The 12,098-nt window shown below is 41.6% G+C and overlaps 1 protein-coding gene across 9 annotated transcripts in view; it reads right to left on the reverse strand.

Moving 5' to 3' along the window:
* Positions 1–12,098, reverse strand: part of Eya1 (EYA transcriptional coactivator and phosphatase 1) — a 142,342-nt gene that overhangs the window by 53,377 nt on the left and 76,867 nt on the right. For all 9 annotated transcript variants that reach the window (XM_085835710.1, XM_085835709.1, XM_021155483.2 and 6 more), the window contains 2 exons: positions 9,865–10,004; positions 7,891–7,974 (listed from right to left, as the gene is read on the reverse strand). In XM_085835710.1, coding sequence (XP_085691836.1) covers positions 7,891–7,974; positions 9,865–10,004 — 224 coding nt within the window. The remainder of the gene's footprint in view (positions 1–7,890; positions 7,975–9,864; positions 10,005–12,098) is intronic.

The raw sequence follows: 12,098 nt of genomic DNA on the forward strand, positions 1-12,098 counted from the left end.
AGCATCTGCAGGTTGTATTTGGAACCATATGTTACCTTCTCATTTTGACCCAATTTACCATTAACATACAAAGAAGAAATCCTTTGGGATATCTGTCTTTTTCCAGGTCCCCAGACATAAGGTCAGGGCTCTTTGCTAGGGTTATTAGAGCCCCCAGGGAATGTAGAAATGATTTGGGTTCACGCACAGGTCAGAATTGAGAACTAGCTCTGTGACTGCTACATGTTCACTAAACTCCTGGTCTGTTCCTTCTGTGAACAGTGAGTGACGTCATAGCAGAGCTACGTGCTACTTCTAGTGCTGTCTACGAAGCCTTCTCTCATGCAGCTCAGCTTTTCCTCTCTGTGGGCTGATCGATGACGATGTCAAGAATTCCAGAAATCTCTATACACTGACCTTTGCATCACCAAACCTTGCTTAAACAAAGCCTGGAACATGCACTCAAAAGGGCTGAAAATTGATGTATCATGGAGCTGGGATATGGCACAGTTGGTAGAGTTCTTGCTAAGCACATGGGAGGCCTCTGCATACTGGGGTCTCCAGCACTGCCCAAACCTATGGTCCCACAACTTGGGAGGAGGAACCTGAAGGATCAGAGGTTTAAGGTCATCTTCAATATGTGAGGCAAGCCTGGGTTACATAAGACCATGTCTGAAATAGAAAAGTTTAATTGTGTTTGCATCATTACCTATTAAAAACTGTTTGTTAGAAGGCAGTGCATCCTCTCTAATAAATTTGCTGGCCTAAGCTTCACCAGGTTCCAAATTCATATAGCTGATGCTTACATGGCTTGATTTCACAGCCAGCCACAGTGCTGCTGTGGTCCTCATACCCCAAAGGGATGAAGAAGAGGAATCAGAACTAACTCAAAGTTCAGAGGAGAGGATAAACCTTTCTCTTAAGGGGCAGAAAAATCAGGATTTCAGGCTACATTTCCTGTGGCACACATTCTTGTTTTGGTTTTAAAAATATTTTACAAAAATGAAATAAGCCTCTTTGCTTAAAGAAGCTGTATAAAGCAGGCTGTGGAGCATATTTGGCCTATGGATTAGGGTCTATCAGTCTCTGGTCTAAATGCTGAAAAACTGGGAGATGTGGAAATTGCATAAAATACAAATCCTAAAAGTATAGATCTGGTTTTCTTGGACCATGGCCATGTTTGTTTCTGCACCATCCCCAGCTGCCTGAGCACTGTCAGGGAAGAGTGGGAGAGTTATGCCATGATTGTGACTCTGGTCTAGTTCCAAAGTGGAGGGAACAATTTTAAGTGTCTAGACCCTCTTGGGAATTTAGCATTCATTGTCTGTCAAACAGAGGACGATGGAGCAACTATCATCACTGGCCAATCGGAATACCCAGGTGAAATGATCTAGAAGAACTGCTCTGACCACTACCCCACCCCCAGGCAGTAAATGCTTATTCCCACTAGAGAGGCTCAGGCAGCATAAGGTCACAATGACATTCGAGAGTCTCTTAAAACCTTGGCACATTCTACCACAAACACTCAAAGTGCAGCTGGAAGCTCAGTAGGTCATATGCCTTTCTTCCTATTGGCTTTTGCTATCAGTGAGACTTGGGTAAGTGCTGGAGTAATCCTGCAAGCCAAGCATTAAGCTCAAGCTCAGTGGATGAGCAGCTGACTCTCAATCAGAATATGAACTTGGAATGGAGACAGATATACTTGAACTTAAATCTCCAATTTCTATCATACTATAAGACATGTCACATACTGCAATTCATGAGATTGAAGCCACTGCCACCATATGACTCACTGGCAATCTTGCTGGAATTCAAGAATTTTATTGTTGTTTTCTGATATTTAAGTCAAGGGATTTGCTGCTGCAGTTGTAGTTAACAATGAATTCTCATCTATATTCAAATATATGTACTTATCATTTGATATAAGCCAGGTGTAATATTGTTTTAATTATTTTGTGTGTGACCTCAAATCGTGTTGATTCACAATCTATAAATTAAGCTTAGGAACAAGTGAGGAGGAGGACTACATGTCTGTAATCCCAGCACTTGGGAGGTAGAAGCAAGAAGATCAAGGTGTTCAAGGTATTCCTTGACTTCATAGGTAGTTTCAAGTCAGCCAGGGCTACATAAGACTGTCTCAATCAATAGTAGCAACAACAAGCTAACAAACAAATAAATAAAACAGCCTATTAGCCTGGGAAGCGAGCTCAACAGCATCACTACTGAATTCAGTGAGTATCAGACAATTTAGTGTGAGGAGGACCCGTAATTAAACCTGCTTCTCTTTCTGCCATCCTTTTCTATCTTAAGTGTTTATGCTTTGGTTTTTGTATAAAATAAAGTTTGGGTTGTAATACTATTAATTTCTACACTAACCAAAACTCCAGAAATGAGGGATACTAATTAGCAATAAAGAGTGTTGTGCTTACAGCAGGAGCCTAGCATGACAGCCATCTGAGAGGCCCTACCCAGCAGCTGACTGAGACAAATGCAGATACCCACAGACAACCATTGGACAGAGGTCCGGGACCACTATAGAAGAGTTAGGGAATAAGGCCCTCAAGGTGATAGCAACTCCACAGGAAGACCAAAAGTGTCAAAACCTGGACTCCTGTGAGCTCCTAAAGACCAAGCCACCAACCAAAGAGCATACATGGGCTGGTCCAACCCCCTCTCCCCACACATACGTAGCAGAGTCTGCCTTGTCTGGCCTCAGTGAGAAAGGCTACATCTAATCCTGTGGAGACTTGATGCAGCAGGGTGGGCAGAATAACTAGGAGGGGGCAAAGGGGCAAAGGGCATGGGGATGAAGGGAGGAACTCTCAGAGGGGGACATGGAGGGAAGGCAGCATTTGGGATGTTAATTAATTAATTAATTAATTAATTAAAATAGGCATTTAATAAAAGGGAAAACACTGTTTCTTATAAGCACGAAAAGAAAACGAGTAAGTATTGAGGGATCAAAGTACTTGGGTAAAGATACATTTTCTTATGAGCAAGGACTCTGAGTCATCCATGAAAGAGGAAGTGAATTCTGTTAAGTTTGGTGTTTATAATTCAATATTGAAAATTAGACTATATTGTCTGTTTTAAGGAGAACAATCTATTGGGGGAAGGGACCTAAATTTTTAGTAAAACTTAGGAATTTTGATTTAGCTTGGAAACAGTTTTTAAAAATGCAGTAAACAAAAGTGACTAGAATACAGATTTCTAGAACCAACCTAAGGACAGACTCTACATTCCTGCTAATGAGTGCTATTGCTTTCTTCTGCCTTGGTAGGTTGTACAGAGCACCCTCTTTTTGTCCTTACCACCTTTGTTACAAAACAGCACTTCAATATAACACCCAGCATGCCTTCTTCCCACAGCTAGGATTACACAGAAGGCGGGACATTCTCGAACCTCTGGAGGGAGGTATATATTGCTATAACATGCCCTAATTTTGCATTCTATCTACCAGATCCCGTATCCTCTTACTAAATGGCTCACTCATTTAGTTGCCTAAGCTACTGTGACTAAGCTCCTTCTCAGGTATCTGGTTCCCATAGAGACAAAACAGCCACCACTTTGTCCAGCATTCATTTCTTTCTATGCATTTAGAGGAAGGCGGAGCCACATACTTCCCCAACAATGGCCCAGAACATAAGTAAATCTGCACTCCAAAGAGGCAGATTGCCACTAAGCTACTTTTAGACTGTGGGGAACAAAAGGGATGCAAGCTATTCCAATCTGCATGGTTACTATCCTTGTTTGGAAAAATTCTGAACAAACCTCATAGTTTTCAAGGAGTTATCACCTAACTTGAGAACAACTTCTACCCAATTCTAATGTTCCCTAATGAGAGTAATATTAGGCAAGTCCTCTTGCATAGTTCTGTTTGCTTCTCATTTCCTTAGCAATGAATATCCCTGAACGTATCTCCAGCAAAAAGACAACAGGTTGGTCATAGTATCTATACTGGTTAGATTTGTGTCAACGTGACACAGCTGGAGTTATCACAGAGAAAGGAGCTTCAGTTGAGGAAACGCCTCCATGAGATCCAACTGTAAGGCATTTTCTCAATTAGTGACCAAGGGGGAAAGGCCCCTTGTGGGTGGTGTCATCTCTGGGCTGGTAGTCTTGGTTCTATAAGAGCGCAGGCTGAGCAAGCCAGGGGAGGCAAGTCAGTAAAGAACGTCCCTCTGTGGCCTCTGCATCAGCTCCTGCTTCCTGACCTGCTTGAGTTCCAGTCCTGACTTCCTTGGTGATGAACAGCCCTATGGAAGTGTAAGCCGAATAAACCCTTTCCTTCCCAACTTGCTTCTTGGTCATGATGTTTGTGCAGGAATAGAAACCCTGACTAAGACAGCATCCAACACAGAGAAGATGCTAGACACGTGTTTGGGAGTAATCAGTCAAGGAGCTGAGGTGCTTCTAGATCTAAGCTTCACTGCATTAATGTTAAAACTGGTGCCCACAGCTCTGGCCAGTTCTCCAAAGAACACTGGGTTTACCTGCCGTCTTGCTTGTCTAAGAAGTATGTCAAAACTATCCAAGGTTTCCCTACCACCCATATCCCCAGATTTTCCTGACAATCAGTTCATCCTACATGTGACTGTTCTCTCAGTCTCAAAGGATACAGCTCAGAAATCACCCTTTTCTTTTATCTACTTTGCTCTTCTGTCCTCTGCCCCAGTCCAAGGCTACATCCTACTCACTACTCACTACACAACACAAAATCCACCCATTCTCTCTAGACTGATTGTATGATTTCTCTTCCCATGCCAATAACTATTCATTCACATGTAATCTAAAGCTTTAAATCACTTTCTCTACTGAGGACCCCCTGCAAATCCCCACCAATGACTTTCTTTCTTTCTTTCTTTCTTTCTTTCTTTCTTTCTTTCTTTCTTTCTTTCTTTCTTTCTTTTTTCCTTCTAATTCTTTTATTAGATATTTTCTTTATATACATTTCAAATGCTATCCCGAAAGTTCCCTATACCCTCCCCCACCCACTCCCCTACCCACCCACTCCTCCTTCTTGACCCTGGCGTTCCCCTGTACTGAGGCATATAAAGTTTGCAATACTAAGGGGCCTCTCTTCCCAGCTAGAGAAACTTTCCTTGTTTCTAATAATGAAATCTGCCTTCAATGCAGATGGCTGGGAGACCCTGTGTGAACTTTGCTCTTCTCCCTGGCCACAGCTTTAGAAAGGCTCCATCTCCAATGCTCCACTGCTACTCAAGCCCCTTCATCCCTCAAATAGCAAACTCTTCTGTATCCTGCACTTGATATTCTGCTTAAAACCATTTCTCCTGGTGGCCACAGTGACCTGAGGCCATGCTGGCTTCAGAAGCAAAGTTACATGCAGGAAGATTTTCCTCAAATGTATTGCCTGGTGTTTATAAGACTACTCAACAGGAGGGTTCTATCCTGGGATCCCACATGGTGGATGTAGAAAACTGACTCCCACAAGTTGTCCTATAATCTTCATGTTCTTGCCATGGCATGTATGCACATGCACACACACACACACACACACACACACAAATAAAAGCAAAAAATTGAAAAATGAAATAGGCTTCCTGAAAGCATAAACCCCATCAATGTGTCAATGTAGGAACCAATTAGAGTCCTACATATGACTTATGAAAGTAATATGAGAAAAAAATCAACAAAAAAGTAAACTATATCATGTGCACTACTACAATAACAGTAAAAAAGAAAAGAGACTGAATCCTATTTGATGAAGTCTCAAAATACAAATGGCTGACACTTTCAGAACCCCTCTACTACATAGGGCATTACTGAGGGAGCATTTTGTCCCTACATTGCTAAGAACTGAAAGAAAAAAATCTTAAGCCAATGGTCCTAATCTTGGTGGGAACTCCACATCCAAACCAATGACTTGTGACCACAGGCTGCCAGAAGGTCACTAGGCTGTGTGGTGCCTCCACTTTATTATATACTGGCAATCTGTGGTTCTGAAAATAGTGGCCACTTTCTGTGTCTATCAGTGTGGTAGATAAAGGCTTGTGACTTTCTGTGTGGTTTCAAATGCTGCATGTGTAAACAGCTTCTCTTTTCAACACTTCTGAGTGAGCTCCACTCACCACCAGCTTTTTTCCTTTTCAACACTCCTGAGTGAGTTCCACTCACCACCAGCTTTCTTCCTTGGGAGTAACTGAGAACACCCTGTGACTTAGTTAAGATGATTGTCAAGGCTCTACTAACTATTTATAGGTTATAGTTAGCTTTATGTAGTAGCTTTTAAAATAGGGATTGATACATTTATAGTAAAATTCTGTATTGTACCTAATAAAAAAACACCACCAACAACAACCCAGCTAGAATTTACTGACTCCTTACTGTGTGTTCACTGCCTACTACAAGTTTGTTTGTTCCTTCCTTCCTTCCTTCCTTCCTTCCTTCCTTCCTTCCTTCCTTCCTTCTTTCCTTCCTTCCTCCCTTCCTTTCTCCCCTTCCCTTCCCTTCCCTTCCCTTCCCTTCCCTTCCCTTCCCTTCCCTTCCCTTCCCTTCCCTTCCCTTCCCTTCCCTTCCCTTCCCTTCCCTTCCCTTCCCTTCCCTTCCCTTCCCTTCCCTTCCCTTCCCTTCCCTTCCCTTCCCTTCCCTTCCCTTCTTTTCTTTTCTTTCTTTCTTTCTTTTTTTTTTTTGGTGTGAAGGGTTGCTGGTGGATTATTTGATTTAATTTTCATTGTCTTCCCCCAGGGAATATATTTAGGCATAAGACGGGCTATATGGGGCTTCACATAGATGACTGAATACAAACTCAAATGATGGGATGGTCCAGCTCTTATAGAAATGTGTGTGCACATGTGTATGCACAAATACTTCAAGGCTTTTATAATTAGATCTCTTACTAATAATTTGAAACTTGGACTGTGTATCTTAAGGGATAATGTCTCTTTTTCACCTCCAGACGTAAGTCAACCTCAGGGACTAAATGTATTTTTATTGAAATAAGTATATGTAAAAAGAATGACTGTCCTGTCATATCTATAATGAGAGTTTGTTACCTTTTACAGTGTCAGTTTTGATGTTGATAAATCTCTGGTCTCACTGATAAAAGAATGTAATGTCTTGGTTTCCAAACCAGTCTTAGCTTTAAGGATCTAGGACTCATAATTTCTTTAGCCATTAAAAAGTTATATGTATATATGATACATATATGTATATATATGGTAATTTTAGAAAATATCAATGTCTAATTTAAATAACATGGTTTTGCATGGCTAAAGTGTTTTAAAATCAACAAGTAACACATTGCAAACAATTTCTAAGCTTTTAGGAAACCCAAATATCATAACAATGGGAAACAATCTCTGATATTATTCTTTAACAATTCACCAAAATAATATCACAATAGATAGATTAAACAACTTTAATAAGGGAGTATTAATATTACTGCCATCTAGGAGCTTATTGTCATATACTATTTACATTAATTTAGCCCAAACTGAAAAGGGTCACATAAAAGTATCCATAGAAGATGTCTTAAAAAGCAAAACACCAACCCTGCTAATCGCTGCAAACAATGAATGACACTTGTCCCATTGAATGCTTTAAGATTAAAGACAGAGCAGATAGTAAAAGCACAACCAACACTCTTAGCTTGTGACATATGTTAACAAATGTCCAATCACGTTTCCCATGGTGGGGGTTGGTGGGGGGAGACAAAGCATAAGCTGAATGGAATCTGTCTCAATTTTAAGGCACAAAAATAATCTTTCCTCTTCCCAGCTTCTACTTTTGCCTTACTTACGTGTTTGGCCACACTAATAAATTATGTTCTTTTTAAAATCTTAAATGCATTGCTTAAACTTAAATGCCATTCATTGGACAGAAATCAATAAGTAAATTCAAGGCACATTTCCTCTCGAGCAATTCCAAACTGGCGCTTGGTCTACTCACCCTCCCGTATCTGTTGGCGTAGGACCCCGTGAGCAAGGAGTGGAAAACAATGATGGTCTCGTCCAGGTCCCAGATGAACACTCTCTATGAGGGAAGAGCAGAGTCAATGCACCTTGGCTTTGCTTGGTAACTTTTATCAGTTCATGTTGACATGAAGTGCAAGTTTTGAAATGGTATATACAATGAAAGATCTGAATTTATGCTTTTGCCACACTCAGCTTTTCCTAAGGGCATCTCCCAACTGTCAGGTCTAAACTCGGATGAGATACAGGACAGTTGTGTTAGTAAAGTCAACGTGAATGTAGAAAAGAGGCTTTTCTACTCAATAGTAATGTCTCCATTTCAGTCCCCAAGAAATTGACCATGACTTGACAGTGCTCTATTTATACGTTCTAAGAGACAGAAGAGACAGAAGTTAAAAGTAACTCTCATGACTTATGCTAAGCAAGTTGAATATCAACCATTTCAAGAAATTGAAGCTTTAAATAGTTTACTTATGTCACATTAGCAATCAAGCAGTTATCATAAGGATGAGTTGTAGCACTGGCTCTCAGGGCATCTGAGTTCTACATGCAGCAACCGACATACTTTGAAAAACAAGCTATCTTCACTGCACATGTGCACACATATTATCTGAGACAAAGTCCAGGATACAGCCATTTATATATGATTTACATTTTATTAGGTATTCTGAGTAGTCTAGATATGATTTAAACTGTTGAGAGACAAGAGATGCTGCTAAGTGGTAGAGTGCTTGCTTAGCACGACTGGGCTTCAGTCCCCAGGACAAAGAGCAGGGAGACTACACAGGGTGTGTGTGAACAGCATGTTGCATATGGGGGACTTGGACACCTGGGAATTTGGGTATCCACAGGAGGGATCTTTGAGCATGTCCCCTGTGGATATTGAGGAGAAACTATGCATTTTTGATCAGGTGTTTTCAGTTTTCCAATTAAGCAGCCACCCCGCACATACTCCTAGACACTCAGGGGTATTTTGAACTGGACTTGGAGTTCATTTCAGCCACCCCACACATACTCCTAGACACTCAGGGGGTATTTTGAAGTTCTTTGAGATGCTATGACATCTCCATCGCCTGTTCCTCTCCCTCCTATTCTTCCTCACACCAGCACACTCACGTACCATAGATGCTGCTGGAAAATGTCCATCTTCTCTGCAAAAATAATCAAGTTTTCCACCATCAGATTTTACTTTGGCCAAAAGCAGAAACTTAATTGCAGTGGCTTCGAGGCAATGAGATCTGCTACCCTGTCAGTTCTTGCTTAATCCCCCTGCCTTTGAACTCCACCAAACCATGTTCTCAGTAGCTGATTACCATTTCATTTTAGAACATTGCAGTTTTCCCTTTCTCCATGTACACAGCCATGCCTTTACTTTCAAAGTGGCTTTGCCTGTGCTCTTTCAGGATCACACTTACTTAATGGGAATGGTAGTGGCACACAGCAGTGCAGTAGAATTTTGTTAAGGCAGAACTGCTTTGTTATCCTTTGAGTTTTGTTGTGCGAAACAGGGTGCCACACAGCCAGGCTGGCCTCCAACTCACAATGAGCCAAGAATGACTTTGAACTTTTGGTCCTTCTACCTCAATTTCCCAGATGCTTGAAAGACATGTGTGTGTCACCACACCTAGCTACTATTAGTAAAGAATTGCCTAAAGCTGGGGAGACATCCTGTGGTGTCCACATATGTAGCTTGTTTGAGATCGTGTGTTCCATCTCCAGGGCTTCAGAACAACAGCAAGAATATCTACTAATGACCCACATCAGCTATGAAAACTGTGGCTAGACAGGTAATAGGAAAGAGGGAAAATTGGTCTACTTTTTCAATACAAGCAATAAGCAATAACAAGAGTGTTGGGGTCCTTCCTCCCTGATGTTCACAGGCTAATTCTCTTGATGCAATAACGAGTGACGTGACACCTTGTTCCTTATTTTAGTATAGGCAATGTCATACCTCAAGATCAGAATCCGGGGGAGGTGAGGGATTATTGTTTCTTCTGCCTCGGCCACGTGACTTCCCATCTGAACCTCGACGCAGTCGCTCGGAATCAGACTCTTTAATGGGTGTGGAAGGACTGTGGATTGTACTGTACTCTGTAAGGACATAAGAACTTTCAAGTCCCGCTATCATGGTGCCAAGAACAGCTTAATTCACAGGGAAGTTACATTCCATTTAGCTTAACTCCAACGTTATCTTTTACATGCATTAGGAAATAACTGGACGGGTGGTGGCGCATGCCTTTAATCCCAGCACTTGGGAGGCAGAGGCAGGCAGATTTCTGAGTTCGAGGCCAACCTGGTCTACAAAGTGAGTTCCAGGACAGCCAGGGCTATTCAGAGAAACCCTGTCTCAAAAAAACCAAAGGGGTGGGGGTGGGGGTGGGAAGGAAATAGCTCAGGAGATGTAAGAATCTAAGACTTGTTTTGAAAGTACAGCGTGATCATAAGCCACTCAACGTTCACTAAGCTTGTAGCACAGCAGGTTGTCCTGGATTGCCTCTAGTTTCCTGGGGTCTGTGTGATGAGCTGGTACTCCCTTCCCAATGGATGATCTCCACTGCTCCCTCCCCAGTGCTCTGTACCACTTCACCCTGACTCCATAAATGGCTCTTCGCCATCCAGGGAGCCTGAAATTTGATTCAGCTCTGGCTCCCCCAGTTACAAACAGGATTCTGGTTCATGGAGAGAGATGAAAAGCCAGCCAGCCCCAGGGCAGGGAAATCTGAGTCATAGGGAAAAATGTTTTTTTCCAACATTGAAAATCACCACTTTCTCCCTTATTGTATGTGAGAATAAGACAAAGAACTGAGGCAGGCAGCAGACTTTTAGACAGTGCCCACCTGGGTTCTTCTTGTGTTGTAGCCTTTTTAAAGCAAACATCTAACACCAGGCCTAACATTAAAATTACTCATCTGGCTAACTCAGAGAAACCACTGGCATAAATGCATAGAAACCACAAAATGAAGAGCAACTCCAAAAAGGCTGGAAGCAATAGCTGAGCAGGTGCTGTAGACTCTGAGGAAGATTCTTATCCCGTGTGCAGAACGAACAAACCTGCCACTTTCGCCTCCTATTCTGGTCAGGACTCCCATCAGATAATGTCCACTTTGCCAGATGTCCAGATGGCCCTGTGGTGATTCTCCCTACGAGGCTCAGAGCCACATTTCTTCACTAGATAAAGATGAGGAGCTCTCTATTTGATATGAATAACTCTTGCTCACTGTGATCTTGTTGATCATTTATTACCAGACAGGAAAGTACAAGGGCAACAGAAAGCCTGGCAGCCTTGGCTAGTACACCTTGAGCCCTAAGTCTACCTTATCCACCACAGGTCCTCTGAGGTCAAAACATGGCACCAACATTGTTTCCAAATTGAAAAATGCTTCTCTGATCTTTGTGAGAGAGGATTCACAGCAGCAGACTTCCACAAGTCATTTCCATCTCTCAGTCACTTGCTCTGCATGTCTTGTTAAATATTAACTCACCGGATCACCAGGACTCAGCAGAGACACTTGTGTGTCCTTTTCATCACAAACAGAATTATGGATTCCCTTATATAAATGGGCGATGGGCCTTTCCTATCCAGAAGCCAACAGGATGACCTATAAGTCAGTCACTCATTTGTTTTCATAAGAAAGTCCAAACAATGCCTCTTGTCAGGTCTGCTTAGGATTTGTTTGTAAGCTAACTCATTTCATAGAAATGTTAGACTCAAGCATAAAGAAGAGTAATAGTATGTCATTTTCAGAAAAATTGATGAAACTGGAGATTATCATGTCATGAGAATCTAGATTTAAAAAAGACAAATTACTGCATTTTTTTTATCATATAAAACATAGATTCAAAATATATGACATGGAAGCACATGGGGACTAGTCTCTAAAAAGAGGGATACACTGTAAAAAATGTATATGATAATAAAACCCCATACACATACATACATACACACACATACAGAGAGACAGAGACAGAGACAGAGATCGAGAGAAAGAAAATATAATTGTCACTCAAGTCAACACTAAAATTCTTTTTCTGCAAAGGCAGCCACACCCTCTGCTTAAGTATTCTAAGCAAGGAGAACAATGGGCTCCAAATGAATGTTTTAAGTAGTCAGACAGATTCAAAGTTGTATTTTCGAGGAAATTTTAGCCTTCCATTTTAAGAAACATTCCACAATGTGTGGAATCT

The sequence above is a fragment of the Mus caroli genome, unplaced genomic scaffold (assembly GCF_978045245.1).
Source record: "Mus caroli unplaced genomic scaffold, Mus_caroli_1 scaffold_1, whole genome shotgun sequence".
NCBI classification, from domain to species: domain Eukaryota; kingdom Metazoa; phylum Chordata; class Mammalia; order Rodentia; family Muridae; genus Mus; species Mus caroli.